Here is a 24,529-nt window from a genome sequence, read left to right on the forward strand (position 1 = left end):
ATTAATGAGACTGTTGTATAAAATCAGTATCACACTCGCAATCATGCCGTTGTACTGAACATCAGTGTGAGTGCGATCACCTGCAGCTGAATCACAGCCGTGCCGATGTAACCGCTTGTACGATGTTGTTTAAGTGTATTCTTAGCATTTAAATAAGCTCTAGTTCAGGCTGTGGTGCTCTGGCATTAGTCAAAATCCAAACTTTTACTTCTAACTGTGACGGAGTGTAGAGGAGAAAATTTTGTTAGATGAACAGTGGTAATGTATGTTTATAATAATCATAGTGATCATATGATGAATCATATGACGGTCAGTACAAAAAACTGCACGTGCATCAAAGCACAGAAATGAACGAACTATGCCCTGATGCATGGTGTAAGATGAGCATTACACTCATGCCATTTGTTTGAGGCGGGGTTCAGTGTCCTTGTGTGGATCAAATAAAAATACTGATCCAGGTTGGAGGAAACAGCTGATACACACGAGCTCGACTACATCGTCTGAATTCAGTAAGCTGCAGTGTGAAAGCCCAGTCCTCAGTGAACACTGATTCATAACATCTTGTTAAATGTACAAAAAAAAAAAGAACCCATGTATAATTATTCCCTCTGTGATATATGACAATCGAATATGATGTTACCGTACATGAATACAAAAATATGTTTGAAAGAGAGTTTAATATACTACAACAGCAATTAAACTGAATCATAGTTATGAGTGATGAGAATTGTGCACTTCTTTACAATAATGCAATGTAAATTTATAAATGAGAAAATAAGTTTTGGTGTATTAATGGTCCAAAAAGGTTGAGAAACCTCGAGTTAACCCCCATTCTGCAGGTAGCACATGGAAAGAAAGCCTGGACTCAGCATGCTCACTAATCAACACTGTGATTAGAAAATGCCACAACAATGAGCTGTTTGCAACTAGTTAATGTTAGAGCATATTTGCTGAATATCTAGAGCGAAAGGACAAAGAAAAGGAAGGACTTGTACTGAAAAAGCAGAATCTGTATAATGTATATTACAGTTTCATGTCTATTCAGCTCTACGATTCTCCTTTCCGTAACCCACAGACACACCCAGTAACGCTATCATTAGCAAATGTGTGCAGAAGTAGCAAAGGTCTACAAACAACAACCCTTCTAGGGCAAGGAACTGATGAAGATTTAAATGTGAATAGACTGTAACTATGTAAGGTTTGTAGCAGTAAGAGCTAAGAGACAGAGGCGGACTGTTCAACACGCTGATTGGTGTAGAATGACTGGCTTAAGATGTTTGTGTTTACAATGAATGGATGAAATGATCACAGTGTGTTTTGCCAGAATGACATGATTACGGAAAGGTCAAGAATACAAGAACCACTTACTGCTAGAATTTCCATTTGCTAAGCAAGAGGGAGAACAGGTCACCATAAGAACAAAAACAGAAGGAGATGGAGAGAAAAACATTAGTCAGAGTATAACTTCCAAACCACATAGAGAGAGAGAGAGAGATAGAGAGAGAGAGAGAGAGAGAGGGAGCAGAGACAGAGAGGGAGCAGAGACAGAGAGGGAGCAGAGACAGAGAGAGAGAGAGGGAGCAGAGACAGAGAGAGAGAGGGAGCAGAGACAGAGAGAGAGAGGGAGCAGAGACAGAGAGAGAGCAGAGACAGAGACAGAGAGAGCAGAGACAGTGCAGTGGATTTTATTATTACCAGAAAAAAGATCATAGATAGATATGTGCAAATAAAATTAAGAAAGCTGAGTTAAAAAATCTCTCAAATAATCATGTCATATATCGTCTTTGGCAAAAATAACAACAAACAGTGAAAGCAGAACAGACAATAGACCCAGAGAGAGAGAGATTATCAGAGAGGAAAAATCCCTGGAAAGGAAATTGAAGTAGTGATACTGATATTGATATTGATGAAGTATTGAAGTGATATTGAAGTGTACGTGTCAGTTACATGTTCAGTAGGTAAGTAAACATAAACAATACATAAATAAATACATATGTATGTGTGTGCTTGTATATGTACAAGGGTGAGTCAGAAGAAAACCTTAAAAATGTGACATGAATTAGAATTGATTGAAATTTTTTTCTAGAGGAAACCGGACACTCATTAAGCTCTGGAAAATTTGCACTGGAGGAAATGGAGATTATATACGAGATTATATAGACGGCCATCAACCCACACACAAGGATGCAAGGTAATCCAACAAGTTTTCAGATTTTTTTTTTTTTTTTTTTTTGCAAATTGTACTTCACAAATGCTCCTCTATCTTATCCAACTGAGCTTGAGACTGAAGCTGTAATCACTGCCAAAGGTGCTTCTACAAAGTACTGAATAAAGGGTCTGAATAATTATCTTATATTGAGAGATTTTCAATTAAGCTTTTTTCCTTCAGATCTTTCTCCCTAATTTAGTCATGGCCATTTCCCACTCACCAAACAGCTCTCTCCTATCACACAACAGCAGCCAAGCCGGGAGGGTGAAGGCCAACGTGCTTCCTCTGAGACACAAGAAGCCGCCAAATGCACCTTTTGGAACGGCTGCTCATGCTGCGTCACAGGGCGGCGTAACACACTCCGAGGAAAGCGCTATCCGCCCTCTTCCGCATACATTATCTCACGGATGCCCATCATTGGCTAGTGTCGCTGTGATTGATAGGACAGAGAGTATAACATTCCTCCCACCCAGGGAACACGGCTCATTTTTTTGGTCTCTTGGCTCCTTGCAGCCTGAGATTTTGGATTTTTAATAAATTTGTAAAAAAAAAAAAATGTTTGTTTTCACCTTTCCATTATGGGTTATTGTGTATAGGTTAATACACACACACACACACACACACACACACATATATGTATATTATATATATAAACACACGGTCGAAAGTTTGGGGTCACTGAGAAATTCTGTTAATGTTGTAAATGACTATTATATCTAAATACTGATGATTTTTAATGGAATATCTACATAGGCATAAAGAAGGTTATTTTCAGCAACCATCACTCCTGTGTTCCAGTAGCACATTAGCGATAGCTAATCCAGGTTTATCATGTTAAAAGGCTAACTGATCATTAGTAAGTCCTTTTGCAATTATGTTAGCACAGCTGAAAACCATTGTGCTGATTAGAGAAGCACTAGAAATGGCCTTCTTTAGGGGGGTGCTAAAGTGGGAGATTTATACACGATAAAAGCCATCTTGAATTTGCAACTCCATGCCATACCCTGTGGATGGAGCTTCATTGGAGCGAATTTCCTCCTACAACACGATAATTTCCCAAAGCGCAGCTCCAAACTATGCAAGAGCTGGCCTGTGCAGTCACCAGATCTCAACCCTACTGAGGTGTTTGTGGGAGCAGCTTGACTGTATGGTTTGTGAAAAGTGTCCATCAAGCTAATCCACCTCATCAAACGCAAAAAGAAGCATGGGGTGAAATTTCCTCAGATTACCTCAGCAAACTGACAGCTAGAATGCCGAAAGGTCTGCAAGGCTCTAACTGCTGAAAAGGGAGGATTCTTTCATTATTACAAAAATCATTATTTCTAACCTTGTCAATGTCTACATTTTCTGTTCATTTAACAGCTGATTTGATGAATAAAAGTATGAGTTTTCATAGAAAATGTGAAATTTTCTGGGTGACACCAAACTTTCAACCGGTAGTGTGTACATCATCTTTAAAAAGAAACCTTCCTCATTCATGCAGGAATAATTCAGTTAAGCTGATTCAAAAATGGCTTCTTTTTTTACTATAAATGCTCACTACATAGGATAAAATATGATGATTATGATGATGTAGAACCGACGTAACATAGTATATTCCATACAGACTGCATTTTAACACTGCACAGAAAAAGAGTGAGTCCCATTATGCCTCCTGGAAGTGAATTAATGAGAAAATTGATAAGCAATCAAAAACCGAAGCATGGCATAAACGACATGCATTTATTTAGAGACAGGAGTTTAAATGCAGGTGTTAATAACACTTTCATTAGGCTTCGAACAGCAAAACTGTCATGACAGCCCTAATACGTTAAGCATCTCAGCGGTTGCACTGGAAAAAAATCATAAAGCAGGCAATAAAAAAAAAAAAAAAAGAACAAAACAGATGTTTCGAGATGCTTAAAGAGTTGATTTGCAGTTGCATCGAGACATGCAGAATGAAAATTAAATCGTGAGGTCTCTAGACATTTCTTAATGGATTGTCTCTTAATGGAGTGTTTCAGCAAATGACTTGTTTTTTTTTTTTTTTTTTAGGATTCACACCTAATATAAATTATAATCTGAAGAACAGAAGAAGAAATTGGTCAGGGAGGAAGATGAGACACTGCAAGATCAGAAGTGTGCATTTATATGTTTTCTGCTTTCAGAGGTTGATGTGCGATACTTTGAACAATACTTTGGACATCTGGTTTATACTTCTGCGAGTAATATTTGCGTCATGACACAGAAAGGAGGTTTGTGGGTATGTACGCATGGTGCTCAATCACGCTTTCACACACTCGCCTAACTGAGCATTGTGTGTATTTATGGTTCTGTGTGTCCAGTGGCCTCCACGTGAATGCTGATTGGCTGGTGGAGAGGCGTGACCGTTAGGTGTGAACGTTGTGATCAGACATGGGGACATTTCTTCTGTGGGTTTTAATCAAGGGTTTCAGAGTAAAGGCAAGTTCACATGAGCGAGCGACAAAGTGACAGGCGATTATTTATTTTCTATGAACGTGCGCGACTCGCCACTTCAGCGACAGACACAATATAGTATAACAGTATACCCCAGCCGTGCTCTTTGCTATATGACTACTGGTCAGTGCAGATCTGGGGGTGTGCATCACCTGAGCTTGAGTGGTCTGTCGACGGCTGCTGTCTTTATCACCGAAGGTCTTTCTGCAATTCTCTAACCACTGTGGAGAAAAAAAAAAACAACAGGACGGGGGAAGAGGAGCAATTAAAAGATTAGACCCTTCTCATCTGCAGGAGATTAAGCCGGGTAGCCACACACAACAGCAGCAGATGTGCAACAGAAACACCACTAAAACAGACGCTGCTTTTAAAATCACAAAACTCGTAATTATGATGGAGGCCTATTTATGCGACAAGGCAGATAGTCTGTGTGTGTATGTTTTTATATAAATGTTGAAGTTATGTTTAGGTGTAGGCATGGCAATAATTGTAAAAGGAAGGCCCTCATAAGGATAGTAACGTGTGTGTATGAGTGAGTGTGTGCGCGTGTGGGTGTGCGCGTTGTAAATCTGACCAGAGCAGAAGTAGGCATATTAAATCGGTCTGTTTCAGTATAGCGGGAAGAGAGGCTTAATATTCCAATGTGTCTCATCCAATTAACAATCCCTATTCCTTAACCCTCCCACCAGCCCACTCCTTTCTTTTCTTTTCTCTCTTCCCCTCCTCTTCAGCCATGTAACTGATTAGGGAGCTTGTTCTGGCTATTCTTAGCTTCTAAACATGATTGCTGGGTGGGTGTTGGCGGAAACTAATGCTGGCTAAATTCACTCACATCCTGAGATACTGAGATGATTTAATGCCATGAGCTACAACTACGGAGGCGACCATGATATTTATCTGCCTGCACGGTCGGCTTTATTCTCTCTCGCGAATGCTTCTTCTTTCTCTCGTAAACTGAAAACCCAGAAAGCACTGAACCTATAAGACCATTCAAGCAACAACAAACAGGCAATAAAAGACAACCGTAACAGCCTTGAACGTGTGTGAGCTTTTTAAATACGATTTGGGAAGTATTTTATAGTGTGGTGTTTGAAGCTGGTCTGAAGAGACAGAGAGACGTTTGTGGACATGAATGGCTCTATACGTATATTACGCGTAGATGTTCTGTGCTCACCTGTTCAGCTGCCTCTCTTTTGCCATTGTACGTGTCCAGATGCTCCTGCAACTCCAGTACACTGAATTTTAATGTCTCCAACAGCCCACAAGAAACCAGCTGTAGCACACACCCAGACAAATACATAGCAGTGCAGTCAGACATCATGTGTGAGGCTTGTATCTCGTTTAATTTACATTACAGAAAGGATTTTTTAATATTTACTGAACTTCAAAAAAAAAAACCTGTAAATTTATTCAAATACGACACATCATTACATCATTTTATTAAAATTGTTTTATGTATCCCAATTTAAAGGAGCTTATTTTAATATTTAATATTTTAAGAAAAACTGTGGTTTGAAATCTTGGCATTGAATGTAACTGGCTAGTTTCTTCATTTCAGGCTTTTAAAACTTGTCAATGTTTTCACTGCAATTGTGATTTGCATCAAAGGCATCAAATGTTTTTCAAATTCAAAAACCTTTAAATATTTTTAAGAAACCCCAAAAAGACATTCAGGTTATAGCAAAGACTGCGACTGCAAAGACAATGAGTCACATGCTCTGTTGTTGTATATACTTATTACTATTTCAATAAAACGTTTCCTTTTCTATGCAGATTTAGAATGAACTCTCTGTAACATCATCTCAGACATAAATTCATAACTTAAGGAAAGCCAGGAGATGCCTCCAACTCACAGTCTCTGCATCCAGTAAGACTGTGGGGCACTGCGAGCAGGAGGTCATGACCTCCAGGGAGCTGAGGAACTGGTTTCCCATTCGCTGGAGCCCGTCACCGAGAAAACGTACTGAAGCGTGAGTAATTGAGTCAAATTTTCTCTGAATGTGCTGGAGAAAGCAGGGGGAAAAAACAGTATTACATATATACATGTCAAAATATATACACAGTGCACGTGGGATCTGTGCATGCTGTGTGCTGGCTATAAAACACACACACACACACACACACACACACACACACACACACACACACACACACACACACACCTGGAAGAGACGAGAGAACACGTGAAAAGTGTAGACCGCACAGGATCCGTCCGTATCAGATAACATCTGGTTGACGTGGCAACGCCAGGCGTCCTCCTCATCATCATAGGTGACAGGCTGGAATGCTGCCAGGATGGCAGAGAGAAAAGGAGATGGGGGTGGAGAGGACTCGAGCTCAGGGAACCCATCCGCGTCACCCTCATCCTGACTGCACACACACACACACACACACACACACACACACACACACACACACACACAATCAGATTCTTCTCAAACAACTAATATCTCTCACACATTCTATTTCTTGTTCCTCATACACATAGCTCTCTTATACACACCTCGAAACAAAACAAAAACAAAAATACAACCCGACAGCAAACTCTCTTTCTCTCCGATTCCACACTGCCCCCTAGTCTCTCTCTCTCTCTCTCTCTCTCTCTCTTTCCTTCACCTCCGCTTTCTGTCCTCACCCCCCCCTTCCCACTGCAGATGCTCTGCGCTGCAATGTAGTTTCAGCCTGGACGTACCGCAGAGGAAAAAGAAAAACATCTCTACATCTCTCTCCCACATGAGCACGCACGCGCACACACACACACACACACACACACACACACACTTACAGCCCGGAGGGGCCAAAGATCTTGATAAAGCAGACGGAGTAGAAGTATTTAAAGCCTGCGTTGTTGAGTGGCATGAAGGACACCGTCTTCGTCTTCATTCTCATCCTCACCAGCAGCCTCCTCTCTCTCTCTCTCTCTCACTCTGCCCCAGCACCGCTTAACTCAAGTGTCTCATGGAACGATCTCTCTCTGCAGTCTTCATACTCACTCCCTCTTCTATTCTTCACTTCATCTTCCCATATCTCCTATTATTATTCTCACTCTCTCTATCTTTCTCCGTCTCACACTCACTGTGAGCTGATGCTGTGCTGCGTTATCAAACGGTTTTACGTTACCCTCACCCCACCCCCAACGCCGTACGCGAACGCACACAGAGGCAGTTTTTCGACGTGTGAGACGGATCTCCGGCACACATTACAGCTAGACAGAGCGGAGATGGACCCTTGCTTCGGACACTACACTAAAACACGAGTTAAAACTGGAGTGCTGCCATGCCTGCCGTTACTCAATGGTAAAGCCTGTGTCTCCCGAGAGAGCAAGCAATTGATGGAAAGCTTTTTGCTTTAGCACCTTTACTGCAGTTTGGGGACTAATGCCATCTGTGCTGGATCGGTCAACCGTCACATCAACTTATTTGCTGACAGCTGAGGATCTGTCTGCAAATAAGTTGATCTGGCCAACCTTGAAACCAATGTCCTGGTGCGACAGCGGAACCAGGATCAGAGCCAAACATAAGCACAGTATGACTCTGTTAACAGTATGGTGGACCAGATCTCACAAAACTTACAATAAATAAAAACTAATTAACAGTGAAAAATCTTATAAGCTTGTTTGTTTAATAATATTATGACTGCCCGTGTGCATGCTGAAAACCACACATTTTAGATCAGTTCATACCACAGTGCTGTTGTTAGCATAGTGCTAACTCTCAAATCTAATTGAATGTGTGCGTTATTTTTTGCACGGCTTGGACAGTAGCTCCGGCTGTAACACGAACGATAAGTTTATATTAATGTGTTCATTCTAATACGTTACTGTTTCTATAGTAACAGCTCATACACAGGGACTTGTAAAGCAGACACTCCACATAATCTAAGACTAATAATAAATGGATTTAAAAAAATGTGGTGGTGTTTAAAAAAAGTAAAATGTGTAACCTTTGATGTAATGACGTTTTTTTGTTAGGAGACGTTTATTTAACATTTACTGAGGAGTCTAGAGTGTCGGTGCTTTGTAACAGTCAAGTTGCTTTACAAAGTTTTCCAGCACAAGAAAATCTTCAGGACAGAGGAGTTCACGCCTTCTGGTTTCTCGTTAAAATTACAAGCTTTTTTTTTTTTTTTTTTTTTTTTTTTGCGAGAGAGCGTGAGAGAGAGAGAGAGAGAGAGAGAGAGAGAGAGGCTGGTGAGGGAACGACTGACTGTTTATAGCAGCTATAACGTAATTGATAACAAGAACTAACTTGTCCCTCGGATGTTTCGCAACATTACATATAAACTGTTAAAATGTGTGATGTGTTGTTCAGTAATAAATTAAACATTGGCAAATCGCTGTGGTATTAGCGAAATAACACACTCCAGACCGTGCAGTTAGACAAAATAATCCACATCGGGGTGGTAAATCACCCCATCACATCACCCCAGCGTGGATTATTTTCGTATAACTGCATGCTCTGTTGTGTGTTATTCCTTACATAATCTATGTCTGTGTCACTGCTGTAAAGTCTTAATATCCTGGTCATAAAACAGCCAAACTGATCACGAAATGGTAAAATGATTAATACAGGCTGTAAACACTAGTTATGGATGTAAACTGTGGTTCTATAAACAATGAATATCCACTACGAGTGGTCAATATCACTTAGATACATTCCTGGATACCTTCAGCATGTGACTTACATATTATATGCAGTAAATATTCTCACAGAGTTCCTGTTGATGACAGGGAACCCTGGTGGTTATCTGGTGTCCACAGAACCACAGTTACATACGTAACTAGCATTCTGTTTCACCGGCTCCCAATCACCAGGGGCTGTGAGATGGATAGTGAATGCCACAATGTCATGAGGAACCTGAAGATGGACTGGAAAGGTGTTTGGAGATGACTCAAGCCATGTTAATGAGAAACACCAGACGGTCACCAGACGGTGGGCGGTATGGAAAAAACTCCGCCGAGGGAGACATCACTCGTGAGCGATTGAGATGATGAGTGACAAGAACAGTTTGCAGACAGCTCTGTGAGTGATAACTAACCATGCTAGCATGCTAACAAGGGAATCCAACTAGAGCTACCAGCCAAGGAGGTCCTACTGAGATATGAAAGTATGAAATATTACACTCCACAGCTGAGGAGATGAGAGGACATGACAGGAGTCTATTGCCAACCACGGAGGCCAGGGTACCAGTAGACCTGACTGTAGTCACAAGCGGAAGGTGCACATGAGGTTGGAAAATCAACACAATGACAACTCAGTGTCACTGCTGGATTGATAAATTTCCACCAACCAAAAATATCCAGCCAACAGAGATCCTGAAAGTGAGCACTAATAAAAGGCTAGAGTATGATTAACACAAACTGAGCACAGCAAGTACTTCTCCTCAGATGTAATACATTAAACTGTATCTCACTACATTATAGACCTGACCTGCTGCTCTCGCTCACCTGGACATGCCAGAGAAGTCAGCCTCTTCTTCTTCACACCTCTCATCGAGTTCCTTGAGTGCCAGAGTTACGTCTTCATCGCACACCGAGTCTGGTGCCGTTTCCTCTTCGCAAAGCGAGCCAGGTGGACTGTCCATGCCTAGAGGTGGAGGAGCAGGGTCTGGGTCATCAGGAGGGTCAGGGAGCTCACACAGCTCTGGGGGGTCTGAGGGTAAAGGGGGGGCACTGCAGAAGCCCGTGTCCTCACTGACGCTGCTGCTCAGCTCATCCACCGCCGTCACGCTGGCGTCCTGCGAATACGGAATAAGCAGTCAAGAGCAGGGCAGAGTTTCTCTGTTACAAATATTACTATTTATAACAGAGACACTATGCATGTACTGGAATATTTCTGATATATTCAATGTTATTAAGACAGTAAAAGAATGCATTCAGGACTTATAAGGGATGCACATTTTTTGCCCTTCTTGTAAAAACAAGGTCAAGGTCCAAGGTTGAAGTTATACATATACAACTACTTACTGTAGCCCATCCGTCCAAACCCCGCTCTACTCTATCCATCAGTGGAAATGGACCACCATTAACCAGATGTTATTTGGGTGGTGGATCATTCACAACACAGCAGAGACTCTGACTCATGGTACTGTGTGGTGCTGGTTCAACAGTTTTTAAACACCTCAATATTACTGCCGGACTGAGAGAGATCCGCCAAACCAATAGTAGCAGTTCTGTGGTCAGATGATCAGTTAATGCAAAGAAAAAGTAATAAAGTGTCTAATAAGGGAGTGTGTAGATCTACACTGTGTTTCAGCCTTGATACAGACACGCTTGTGTGCGTGTGTGGCGCTGTTGCATTCCCATACTGAGAATGTTCCACCACCGGAGTGGGGCTCCTATGGACTATGGACTCCTATGGACATGGAATGTTTTGCAAAGAAATCAACTCCAAAAAAAACTATTTACATGAGAACATGGGCATGTAGCATTATTTCTGAGGATGCTTGGAATGAAAATAGGAGATGTGGCGGCCATCTTGTGTGTGTCGTTAAAAGCAAGTATAATGCTGACTTTAGACTAAGACTGAAAAAGCACCCACAATCTTTTATTGTGAGAGAAGTTCAGGCCAATTAGCCAGAGGTCAAATCCGGGCCACCCACAAAGGGACACTTAAAAGCAGCAATTTGTAAAATGGACCTGCCATTCCAGAGACACGGCTCCTTTTAGCATATAAGAAATATCAATAAATATAGGCACAGAGCTAATTTATCACCACACACTAGACCACAGACGTCACAAATAAGGCACAGTGCTCCCTCCTTGGACTAGTAATGAGATTTACACAGAGTCAGTTCAAATGCAGGGTAAATAAAACCAAAAATAAAATGAAACCTGCAGGATAACAAGAAACGATGATATTCGGTAGCTGACCAAAGACATTACCTAAATGCAAGGCTGTTTCATTTGCCATGCTGAGCATCAGAACTGCTGATGAGCAATAACAATTATGCAACAAACAATAAACTGTGAGTCCACCAAGTCAATCAAACCCCCCCTTCTTTAATTTAGGGATGAATGACACATATAAGTGGGAAGTGCTAAACCTTTCCTGGTATTTTCCTGTTTATTTCTGTCCTTTCTTAAGAGTTTAGTGCATTAATAGAAAGGATGGCGGCAGTCAGCCAAAGACGGATTTAGTATTATAGAAAGCTTTTAAGGGGAATGACTGTAATGGAGAAGCTGACAAGATTAATCAGACCTCATTACACTAAAAGCTGGAGGAATGACAACGGAAGATGTCCTTGGGCTAAAATTAGGACTAGACTGGCCTGAACTAGGACTGACTGGACATGAGTATTTAAAGGTGTCAGGATCATGTGATAATAAGGAAATATGCAATGCTTCTTACTTTCACTGAGAGCCACTAATGCAGTTATGAATAATGTGTGTGCTTGAGGATATACTTCAACCTGTGGGATCTAACACCATATCACAGATACTTACATTTCCTAGATTGGTTCAACACTATCTCTCAAGGATCCAAATTTTTGCCCTTTTTTTTTTTTTTTTTTTTTTAAAAGGCACCCATTTATGTAGATAAATGACAGGGTTTATTGTTGGAATGAATATCAAATTTGCAAACAGCCACATGTCCTCCTGCATCCTTGATGTCTGCCTAACTAGTTAATTTTCCAGTTACCATTTATTATATTCCCTGTGAAGTGCCTTGCTGACGTAACTTCCACTGAAACAAGAAGCCAGGGCGGGACATATCGAGTGGCTCCTCCCCCTTTTTAAATAGCTAATAGCGTTGAGCTTACCTCACAGCCGGGCTAAGCCCATGCTTGCTGATATGATTTCTCTCGCTCAACAACGACAACTTCGGCAAGATGATTTTTATAATGTTGGGGACACTTGAGTGGACAGAAAATCTGATGAGGAGCTGAAGTGCAGAATGATGTCATCAAAATTGCTGATCCGTATTGGTGGTAGAGAGAGACTGTAAATTTTGAATGCATATATCTTCTAAATGCAAACTTTGTCATTCTTTTGGAGCACACTAGCTTACAGATAACATTAAGACTAAAAGCCACAAAACAATTTGATTTCACTGGGACTTTAAAGGTAGAAACAAGTGGAAAATGAGTGGAAAATGAGTGGAAAATGAGTGGAAAATGAGTGGTCGGGGTGGGGGTGGGGGGTGGGGGGTTTGGTTGTGGTCGCTGAGGGTCAAAATTAGTTTTCCGACTGGGAAAGCTTCAGGTTGTTGTGGGATGTGATATAATTTTACAGTTTAATTATGGAACAAATCTGAAAGCAACTACAGATAATTTCACTGCTCATTAAATGGACCTGCAAGCTTTACAATGTGTTGTGTGATTAGCTGGTTAGCTTGGAAGCTAGAATAGGAGTTAAGGTGTTGGTTAAGCATATATATTTCTAATGAACAGCAAAAACTCTTGTTATAACAAAAATTTTATAACAAAAGAACAGACACAAGTTCTACATCTCTCTTCTCTCTGTGAATTCCTTTATCCATCTGCTGGTTGAGAATGGACAAACCATGATGTTTGCATTTTCAGTGCTGACACTGACATTAAAGCATTATTTCCTAAACCGGTCCTCCAGAACCACCAAACAATCCTCTGTCAGGGAGCACTAAATACCGGGGAGCTGGGAGAGGGTAAAAATCCTGGGGTTTGGGTAGCACTTTAATAAAGTTACTGGAACAGATGCAGCTGTTAACAGTTATTAGTTAAGTGACAGTGTTAGTAAGATGCGGTAGGAAGCAATGCAAAGCTTGTTAGTGACAAAATCTTATGCTCTACCCCAATGCTGTGTGTTAAGCTTGACTAAATACTCACTCTATGCTTGCAGCTCCAGGCTACGATGTTTGTCCGACGAGGCTTTTAGAGTTAACTTCTGCGCTTTTGTATATTCTCTCAATCCAATTTTAGCACAGCTGGCCTGAGGTGTGTCATTCCTAATAGCAATCTTCACCCAAATCAACCGAACTTACAAGCAAGCCCCGCCCACACACAGGGTTCGTACAGTTTGCTGATTTGATTTAAATTCAATTCGTTTCCCCATCACTTCATCAAAGTGACAAATTCTGTCCATACAGACGACATATAAGCCAAAAGTTGGTGAGAAAGAATTCATATTACACTTTGTAGATTAAACCTTCTGATGTAAACTCCATCATTAACATAGTTAACATAACATTAGCTGGCTGTACATTGTTTAAATTATTTTATTTCAGTTAAGTGTTCTAATGTCTTCGTAGGTTATTTGGCACAGATTATAATTGTAAATACATTACTGACTTGTTTATGCAGAACTTGTGATATGCTTTCCAAGGGTTTGCCCCTTACTGTATCGACAGTCTAACTTTCATTTTCTTCTGAATGTTTGTCTGAATTTCAAGCATCTGTACGAACCCTGCTCTCAGCAAGAAATCATTGACCAATTGCAACCATACGAAGTAGGAAAAAGCATTTACAGCATCACTATGAAAACAGGAAAAAGGAAAAGCAGTGGAAGACTTTCGCTGTGTCAGTGATTCGACACAGTGAGCTAGCTAACAGGGAATGGTGTTGCACAGGGTCAAATTTTAAGACCACTACAGCTTCAACATCATGACCGTCCCTGATAGCGAATAATGAAGTCAAAGGGCGTGGACACCCTTTAATAACAGCTGTAAGGATAAAAAAAAAAGGTACACCAGCTAAAAACACCAGCAGAACTGCATAGATTAAGGGCAAATAGCTAGAAAGCACCCGTGCACCAGAATTTATTGAGGCTCCTGATTGATCCCACCTCAGGCAGCTGGCTGATATTGCTGTCAGAATGCGCGGTCTCATGGATAGGGCTGTCTGGGCGGGGCAACGGCGGGGTGGGCAGAGCCTCCTCAGTGAGGACGCTACTGGAAGATTCCTGGGACTGCTGTAGAGAATCCATGTGATTGGACGTGGCGTCGTCCGTAGCAGAGTCACTATTGAGCTATGTGAAGACACAAATGGTGAACTTTTTAGCCAAATACCAAAGCACATTCACTGTATAGGCTAGACGTTCATATACGCACATATACCTGAATCATGTTACCTTGCATGCAAACATGCCATCGCTGGCCAAATACTAGTAATAATAAGCATGACTTAAAACCTTCTAGTTGCATCCATTACTTTTGCTAGCATTTACATCCTAATCCAACATTTGTCCACCTAAATATCTCATTCCTCGTGTTCACCATGACATGCTGCATGCTAGCAGAATAAAGCTTGGAAAAAAAAAAACAACTTAATGTCACTCACACACAGCGTGGAAAGAGTAAGAGTTGGAAAAGGAAGCGGAAGTAAGCTTCCACCCCAAAGCACAAAAAGATCATCAAACTTTTCGCCACTGCTCTGTCAGCTCAGCTGATATAAGCTCGGCAGAAAACGGCTGGTGTGCCATAGCAAGCAGAGAGGAGATAGAGTAAGTCTATGAAAAGCTTGGAGATTTAAATGAAATATATAGTATATATACACATTGTCATGCTCAAAAAAAAGCATGCGGTTATATATTCCAGATGGTCTGAGAGCCGAGTTCATGCTATTAAGTGTTTTAATTAGTTGTCAGGGAATCTCACATGTTCATGCCTATTCAGTGGTTCTAATGAAGTAAAAAAACTCAAAGGAAAAGATTCCAAAAAAAGGGGGAGAAAATAGTCATGTGTGTCTTTACTTACCACCAAAGAACAAAAAGCGTAATCAAAATAAGGGGTTTAGAAAGATACTTTGGGAAGGCAATGTACAGTGGGCAGGAGGCTTGGCTGGGCAGAAGAGGGGGGTAGAAGATACTGGACGGAAGATGATTGGGTTTTGTGAGCTACGGGCAGAAGCAAGCGTCTAACCACCCACAGCTGAAACATGGCAGCATCTAAGCCCAGCTCGGCACAGACACACCATGCCGGCGGCCCGAGTAAACGAAAGGGCCCCGGATATAGGAAGGGGGGTATAGGACTTACGAGGTTGGAGCGGGTGAGAATCTGGCTAGCGCTCAGTACCTCCTCCTCAGACGACTCATCCGTATCTTCTTGGTTGGTCAGATTGAGGCTTGGCGTGCTGCCTGTGTACTGGCACTCCTGCAACGACGGCGTGTCACCTTTGTCCATGCTGTCCAGAGAGCGCCGCCGCACGCCCCAGTTAAAGTTGTCCATGCTCTCACCCTGAGAAAAGTGTATGCAGGAACACGGTCAGAGACTAACACAATACAACACACATCTTTACTAGCTTAGTCTCTATGTCGTTCTTAAGGAGTCTGAGATGAAAGACACGTGCATGGAAGGAAAAAACAAAAGAAAAACAACCACTTTGGACAAGGAACACAGAGGGAGAAATAATGGATAGTAAAACTTGGTATCTACCAAAATGTACCTAACAAAAGTCATATTTATACATATACACACATGTATATATACACATACATACATACATATATATATATATATATATATATAGAGAGAGAGAGAGAGAGAGAGAGAGACATACACACAAACACAGGAGAATAAAAATAAAATGATGCACCTAGCTTTCAGATTTGGACAGTAACAGAAAATCATAATCATCATTTAATTTGAGGAACTCACAATGCACTTTATAGAAGTCACCAGCTAAAGCCAAAGTTCAAATATCGAAATGCTCACAAACCATTAAGAATCAAAGCCTAATTAAACGGACACACATTGAAGATGGACATGGGCTGCTTAAGAGAATTGCCAGGAAACAAGGAACTGTTTGGCTTTGCTTTTTTTTTTTCTTTCTAATGGGAGAAACACCATATGACTGAAAATTGTACAACTGATCACTAAGCAGGAAGTGATAGCACTCTACAACCCACAGCCTGACACAGAAACTTACCTGCATCTCCTGAACGCAAGAAAAGGGGAAAGACAACAGTAGTGTTAGAGAGTCAGAAAGCCGAAAAACAAACATGCATGCTGTCAAAGTCTGACACAGCACCTACTCACCTTCCATCCAAACATCACTCTCACACAGAATCACACACAAAATAAGCAATGGATGTGTAGAGAAACTGCTAAGATTATATAAGATGCAGCAAATTATATGGAATCATTTTTTGTATTAAGCTGGTTTTTACACTGTGTGAATCCAGTTATCTTTTACGATTATTACTTGTCACACTGTACAACACGATCCCAATAAGTCGTCTATAACAGACTGTGTGATAACACGTGCTTCATCTCAGATTATACGATGAAGATCCTACACTGGCAATTAAAGTAAATCACTACGTCCTGCCGTATTGGGTGCGCAACGACGCAGCACAGGTTTGTAGCTCTTTAAATAGTTTCATATTGTCATTATTGTAATTAAACCCGATGAACAGAGCGAATGCGTTATAATTAGTTAGCTACACACCTGGAAGCTGTAACTCATCCTCTATTCCCTTCATCCCTTTTTTGTCCTGTCGTGATTTGTCAACTGTGCCGAGAAAGTCACAGAGTCTTTCTCTCTGCTGCAACAATTCAACAAACTGCTCTTCTTTTAAATCCCATATGTTTTTGGTTTTTTTCCCACATTTCGTCATCACCACTAGCGTATCTGTAGCTGTCCAGGTTCGTGTCATCCTATGCTGTCCTTCCATAAGGGTGGATTTTTAGAGGAGTCTCGTAGCAGCGGTCACGCTCTGAGATTTTAATCCAAATTTTCTGACTCTGCCAGAACTAACTGTCATTAGCTGTCTTTGGTCACGATGGCACTAAATCAGCCGCCAGTAAGCATCACACACTCCTGACCAAAGATTATTATAAACGGGCAGAATATTGTACAGTGCAAAGCCGACTTTAGATGAACTGTAATAAAGGAAAAACTGTACTTGTGATTTTGCTCAATGCATTAAGCAGCAAACAATCACATACTGCAAACCAAAATGACCTCAGATGGCTGTATCTTTACCTAGGACTAACATTAGTATCATAGTGGGAAGGGACAGGACTGTAGTTTGTGTTTGGAGGTCATGCCACGGTTGGCGCTATACAGGTAAAAATGTTAGAGTTAAAATCCCATTCTAACATGCATGAGAAAGCTAGCCTTATATTCATTTACAAGGTTTAAGCATTACACTACACTGCTTAGTGTAGAACTGATAAGTGAAGATAAGCTGTAGTTTAGACTGTCTTTTACTAAATAAAGATAGAAATTAGACATGTCTAATGTTATTTACGTTTCAAGCATGTCACCTGTACGAGTATAAAGGGCGACAGATTTAAGGGGGTTTTGATTTACGCTACAGAGAATCTTACTGACAAGAATATCTGCTTTAATAAATGAATTTAAGATACACGTTTGTTCCCAGTGGCTTTAGAGTGACAGCGAGGAAACCTCTAAAATTTTGAAACGTTATCTATTCGCAAGGGAGGTGCCACGATCTGATCAGTTCTCACCTCTGCATCTTCCAATTCCACATCCAGGAAGTCAAAGTCCTTGAACACTCCAAACTGCTGCTCGCTTCCTGCGTCTTCTGCCTGCCCATCCTCCTCCCGTGTCACTTCCTCTACGGTGGGGATCAGGCTGGTCTGCTGGTCACCTGCATCCAGGTCCTCGTTTGAGGAGAACACCACCTGTAAGAAAAGTAAGATGTTAGATATAACAGTTATAACAATACACAAGTATGTGAACGCACTGACTCGATGATATTGAAACGACACAGTACACTTACTGAAGGATTTTTGGGCAGGCCAGTCTCTGGTCCACACAGAGACAGGACGTTCATCAGCTTCTCTCGAGTTCTCCTCTGGAATCAAGACAACATAGGAAATAATAAACACTACTGGTGAGTTTTTTTTTTTTTTTTAAACATTGATATGGCTCTACAGAAATTGAGGTTTGGAATCACTGGAGGTAATCAGAGGTGTTTAATCATCGCACCTGGGATAGCTGAGGTCTCTTCCAGCTGACTGGTACCAGGCCATTCGAGTTCGACCCAGATGATGTGGAGGATGTGCTCCTGGTCACAGCAATGACCTGAGGTTTTCCGTTCCGACCAGCCGCATTGCGCTGGTCTCCATACTTGTGCCCTATTATGGGTGTCTAGAAGGTTAAAGGTCAAAAGAAAGTTATTATAGTTATTATTATTAAACCTGGAAGAAATAATGAGCACGGGGGAAGATTTAAAGTCCAGAGTAAGCACTTATCCAAGCTGTAGCACAAAAACAGCATGGGAGATGAGAAGAAATGAACTGATAATACATCTGTGTAGTAATGTGGATGAATTTCTGTGAGCCACCATTAAGATGACAGGAATGTGAGGACAATGTGTACCTCTGAGATGTCAAAGTGAAAGTCCAGTGTTTTGCCAGGCAGCTCTTTGGAAGCGTTGTTGAAGATGCGGGTGAAGGTGATCTCGGGTGAGCCTGACGACTCGGCACTGTAGGAGCGCTGCACCTCATCAGGTACCACCAAACAGGCAGAGCGAGACACCACCAACTTCAGAATGTTCTGGGCCTCTTTCCAGTACGGGCTCTGGATTTAATCACATACACTCTGTTATGGATTTGATGATAATTTAAGATAGTTTCAAATATTATAAAACGTTCAATCTTTTATAAAACGTTCAATTGTAAAATGGTTCAATCAGAACGTCAACGTTAGAAATCGAGTTTGAAACTCGGAACAAGAAAATACAGATGATGTTTAAAAGAACTTGTCAGAGAAGCAATATCTGTGACGGTTTTAGGAAAGATACTGAGTTTGTAGAACCGCTAAAGCTTACATACATGTTATGGTCATGTGACCTACTAATGCTCAGGACCACAAGCCCTAAAACAAGAGCGTATAAAAAAGGTCAAACCAACCAGTTTGTATTCAAATGAGAGGTCTGTAGCACGTGTGGAATTTTTAGTGTGGCGACCGTGCGTATGCAGTGAAGACACGTCCATCTCTGTGATTTAAACAGAGATCGCTTATCCAATGCCTAGAAATCGTATTCCGTCTGAGCAGTACTCATAATGCTCCCTTTAACAATGAAGACACACTGCCAAACTTAAAATACGCCCATTTTCTAACTACATACATACAATCCAGCATCAAGACCATCATCGCAAAATGTGTCATTCAAAAACACGCCTTTTCCTTACATAGTTCCTTCACCAAGGTGATAAAACTTTCTCATATTATTCCAGATATTGTCCCAGGAAAAGAACAGTGGACTCATTCGCTGACACAAACATTTATACAGTAAAGAGAACGGTAAAAAGAAGCACGTAAGAGAGAAGACTTTGCATGACTGATATCCTGGATGCTTTAATATTCAGTTTTAATCAATATAATGTGTGAAAAATGTCTAAGCCATGGACAAAAAAAGAACTTGTGTTTTAGTCACAACGGAGTGGCTGAAAAGTTTAAAAGCAGCCCACGTGAAAACCGTGAACCTGGCAGTCTTCTGACGTTATCGGTGATGCTTTAACATTCACGTTCATTCTACAAACATAATGTGGTTGTTCACTTGATTGTGGTTGATCCAATCACCTGAGATGGATTTTAACACCAAGTCTGAATATAATGAAAGCCGTGAGTTATAGAAATCACAACCTACATATACGAGGGGGGATCCAAAAACAACTCCCAGAATTGTTTAAAAAAAAACAAAAAACAAACTAGTGTTATAAAACTTACAGCATTTCTCCTTTAACCCCATCAAGGTACTCTCCTCGTGATGTGATACACATGTCCCAGAGTTTCTCGCATTCTTGGAAACATTTCCTGTTGTCATCTTTTGTCATCATATCTAAAGACTTCCTGCGTTTCTTTTCTGGATTTCTTCCACAGTGTCAAATCTTTTCCCCTTCAGTCTCATTTTTAATTTCGGGAACAAAAAGAAGTCGCAAGGAGAGAGATCTGGCGAATATGGTGGATGTGAAGCGATATCCACATTGTTTCTGGTTAAAAACTCCTTGGTTGACAATGCAGTGTGTGCAGATGCAATGTCGTGGTAAGATCCAGTTCTGCTTTCCCATGGACGCCTAAACGCCTAAACGCCAGCATTCGAATTCCGGGAATTTTTGTTTCCCCTCTCGTATGTTTAGATATACAATAGGACATGAAGAAAAGCCAAAAGCAAAAGAGAGGAGGTTGTGTTTTGTACCCACCTGCACATATTTGCCTATGATCTTCATGATCTCGAGGTTGAACTGTTTGACAGGGGCAGCTGACAAGTCTATGTGACTCAGCAAGCTGTAAATGATCTGCAGCAGAGACTGTTGCATGCTGGGTAGCCCTTTCTCTAGTAACTGTAAATAAATATTAAAAGACGAGACATTTTTTTTTTCCAGTACACCAGAAGAATTTACGAGGGCCTCTATTTCACAAAAACGAATAGAAACAGACAGTATAGTTTTGGCCTCACCTCAGCTAGATACGTTACGAGGTTAAAGGTGATGTCTGCGAAAGCGTCGTGGAGGTAGCGGCAGACCACGTTGATCCAGTTGGTGCTGTCTCGTGAGTAGCTGTGTGTGGAGTACAGGCTCATCATGTGCGCCAGGTTGGCCAGCGTGGCTGACTTCTCCTCGGCGCAGACTTTGGCGATGCGGTCTGCCGTCTCCTTGCAGAATGCTGTGGGGCTGTCAAAGTGCTGGATCAGGTGAGGCAGCAGGCACAGGATGTTCAGCGGAAAACCTGAAAGGAAGAAAAGAAAAATAAGAAAAAAGAGAATGATTAGATTACTATGATTAGATTCGTATTACAGAATCAACGTCTAACTTTAAAATTGTTTGGTGCTAAAAGACTGGTGACATAACTGACTGTCATTAATGTGCTGAAGTGGGTAAAAAGGTAATAAGTAGCTGAAAAAAATATTTTTATATTTATATTTATTTATAGCGACATCCAGTGTTCAAAGTAGGAACTACTTCTTTTTTTTTTTTTTTTTTTTTAAAGTCAAAAGTTTGTGTAGTTTTCCATGTCCACTGATGATGTCACTAACACCACGTTAGTAACGGGTTCAGTGCAACACACTATCACTAGAATTGGACTTTTATGTGGTGAACACAGAGAAGTGGAGTGATAAAACAGTGAAACGCTCCAGTGCGGTTATACTTAATATAATCACTCTTGGAGCGCTGCTCGTCCAATCAAATTAGTGAACTGGAAGTAACTGTTGTATAAACATTAATAAACACACATGCTCAACATCCAAAATTCAGATTGTTACAGCTGAATTATAATTTCCTTCTTTTTTATGAATACAAAGCTCTTCATAAGTTAAATAAAACAAGTGCGTAACTAAACAATTCGAACTTGGTTTCATTTAATATTTTCTAAAGTTATGTGTTGGACACACACACAGCGCTGACCGGTCTGCACTCAGGGGGCAAGATCCTGTTGTCCAAACATTTATCTCATGGTAGTATTGAAAAGCTATGGAACTGTCTGTATCTCATGAAACGCTACAGTACGAAGAAATGCTTTAAAGATAGATGCCTTCAAAAATAATGAAATTAAACATTTCATTTTATAAGGAAATTAGCTGGGAAAAAAATTACTGAGCATCTTGGAGAATCTTTCACAGTTCTTCTGGAGACTCTGCCTGTCATCCTTGCTGCTTCTTTTTTTTTCCTGAAACGTGGTCTGTTACGTAATATGTTGCTTTCTTTTCTGACGTTCAAACATTTTTCTGTAGCATTTAATTTTTGTCAGAAACGTAATGTTTGGAAATATAAAATGTTTTTGCACTGACTCGATAATGCAGAAGTCATAAAATAAACATCTATAACAAAATTTGTACTTAAAAAAAAAAAAAGTTGTGTAAGACTTTTGCACAGTACTCTATGTACACCACACACTGGACCAGCAAATATGTTAGGGGTAGAGTCTATCATTCTGCGTGGTTTATAATTTTGGGAACCCCTGTTTTAAATAAATAAAAATCAAAAACAACTTTGAAAAGAATCTGACATCTGCAGTCCACATATAAGGTAGTAAATGTAAATTAAACAGATACTAGTTTTCAGTATAAAGTTTTCAGCTTAAAAACACAGACTTTCTCTTTTAGACTTTTCTGTTTGTACATAATGTAGAAATAATCTAGAGCGATTTGAGTTACTATTCCTTTTAAATATGAAAGCTTGTCTGAAGAAAATGAAAAGGATGAAGCGAAGCCGATTTCACCGGATTTGTACAAAATCAATGTGGACTTCATGAGCAGCAAGCTAGCACGCTAAAGGGCTGTCAGTGAGTCTCTGCGTTGGCATGGCAACATGCAACGCTCTATTCACCTGTGGCTTCTTCGGGAGCTATTTCCTCTAACGGAGCAAAAATAAACAAAATATTTGGCCATACTGTGTCTGAAAAGTCAGGTACTCTATATTAATTTCTTTTTTTTTTTTTTGTAGAAATGCTGTATAAAAGCGATATCGCACTCACTATCATGCTGTTATACTGAATATCATCAGGGCTGAGATTACCTACGTCTGAATCACATCCGTGCCGATATTCAGTATAACTGCACGCTTGCTTAAATGCATCATTTTGATATGGACAATCAAAATACTACACCTGGTATTGACATCAAAGTCCAAATTATTATTGTTGTTGTTGTTATTATGCTCTGACCTGCCACCTGTGAGGGGTCCACGAGTGTGTGCCGACACACACTGATAAGCTTGCTCAGCAGGTGTATGGTGAGCTCCTGCGTGGCAGCTGAGGTGAAGCCCTTGAGGAACAGCTGCAGCAGGCCGGGGAAGTTGTACCAGCGCAGCTTGGTCTGTACGCGCTCCAGTCTCTCCCTGCTGTCAGCTCTGTCCAGGGGCAGCTGGGCCAGTAGCCTGTTCAGCAGGCGCAGCGCCAGCAGGTACTCAAACTCGTAGTCTGACTCCAGGAGCGACGCTGCGATCCAGAAGAGCGTCGCTAGCAGGTTCGTGGGGTCCGCAGGCGGTCCAGGGTCTCCTGTACCAGTCCCGGGACCACCCCCTCCCCCTCCCCCACCAGCCAGCACGCCGCCCTCACAGAGGGATGATAAGCTGCGCGTGCGGGCCAGGTTGCCGTGGTTGGCTCCCGAGCGGTCGGCCACGTCGAGCGTGTTGCTCCTCCTCCGGTCGCCCCTGCGCTCGCCCATGAGACTGGCGCGCAGCGAGTTACTGCGTATGTGGCTGTAGTGCACGTGCAACAGGCCGCCAGTGCTCAGGTTCAGCTGGCCCGTGCTCTTCCTGTTGATGGCAAACTTGGTACCGAGCAAAGGATCATGGCACGAAGCTCTGCAGAAATGTAGAAATTTTAGTTAGACTTTAAAGGTCGCTAACCACTTTACTTTTTTGCACAATTAACAATAATTGTGTTTGGACGAGAACCTAACCATGTGCTAATAATAATCATTTAAGGCGTAAATGGTCTTACTGTGATAATGCTGTGAGCAGGTCATAATTCTTCATGTTATCAGCCAGAGTATCTATACCAGCCTCCAAAGTTAATAGCAACTCTATCACAAAGCCCTGCGAAGACAGAAAAGAAGAGAAAGTGAGTAAGTGTGAGTGAAGAAAGTAAGGCATTGTGCTTGGATATGATTACTCGAATAATTTAACAATGAGCTAAGCTGAGTTCACAAACACATCGTTGTAATTAAAGGTATAGTTAATGATTTCATTTGATTAAGCTATCTGTTCTGATTAAGCCCCTCTCTTCTGAATTCTTGTGAAGCCACAACCCCAAAACACACACACACACACACACACACACACACACACACACACAGACTAGATTAGAAACCAGGAATGCTAGTGCAGGAGGCTTTCAGACCTGATTATAATTAACAGGGAAGTAGAGACGTGTCCTTGTCCTGACTGGTTGGATGTTGTTGGTCCATTTCATTTGTTTTCTCTGCTATTTACAGAACCTGTGTGTATTTTAACTTACTGATAGCTGTGATGG

General features: G+C 41.2%; 1 protein-coding gene across 11 annotated transcripts in view; it reads right to left on the reverse strand.

The window, feature by feature from the left end:
* Positions 1-24,529, reverse strand: part of fryl (furry homolog, like) — a 101,247-nt gene that overhangs the window by 5,556 nt on the left and 71,162 nt on the right. For 5 of the 11 annotated variants that reach the window (XM_053242016.1, XM_053242010.1, XM_053242013.1 and 2 more), the window contains 16 exons: positions 23,999-24,093; positions 23,219-23,859; positions 21,015-21,283; positions 20,758-20,898; positions 18,932-19,132; positions 18,539-18,700; positions 18,324-18,404; positions 18,055-18,231; positions 15,616-15,816; positions 14,427-14,609; positions 10,113-10,402; positions 6,829-7,036; positions 6,520-6,669; positions 5,841-5,939; positions 4,819-4,887; positions 1,369-1,386 (listed from right to left, as the gene is read on the reverse strand). In XM_053242016.1, coding sequence (XP_053097991.1) covers positions 1,369-1,386; positions 4,819-4,887; positions 5,841-5,939; positions 6,520-6,669; positions 6,829-7,036; positions 10,113-10,402; positions 14,427-14,609; positions 15,616-15,816; positions 18,055-18,231; positions 18,324-18,404; positions 18,539-18,700; positions 18,932-19,132; positions 20,758-20,898; positions 21,015-21,283; positions 23,219-23,859; positions 23,999-24,093 — 2,985 coding nt within the window. The remainder of the gene's footprint in view (positions 1-1,368; positions 1,387-4,818; positions 4,888-5,840; positions 5,940-6,519; positions 6,670-6,828; positions 7,037-10,112; positions 10,403-14,426; positions 14,610-15,615; positions 15,817-18,054; positions 18,232-18,323; positions 18,405-18,538; positions 18,701-18,931; positions 19,133-20,757; positions 20,899-21,014; positions 21,284-23,218; positions 23,860-23,998; positions 24,094-24,529) is intronic. The other 6 variants (XM_034313711.2, XM_034313720.2, XM_034313713.2 and 3 more) reach the window with 4 other exon arrangements.

Source organism: Pangasianodon hypophthalmus, chromosome 19 (genome assembly GCF_027358585.1).
Source record: "Pangasianodon hypophthalmus isolate fPanHyp1 chromosome 19, fPanHyp1.pri, whole genome shotgun sequence".
Taxonomy (NCBI): Eukaryota; Metazoa; Chordata; class Actinopteri; order Siluriformes; family Pangasiidae; genus Pangasianodon; species Pangasianodon hypophthalmus.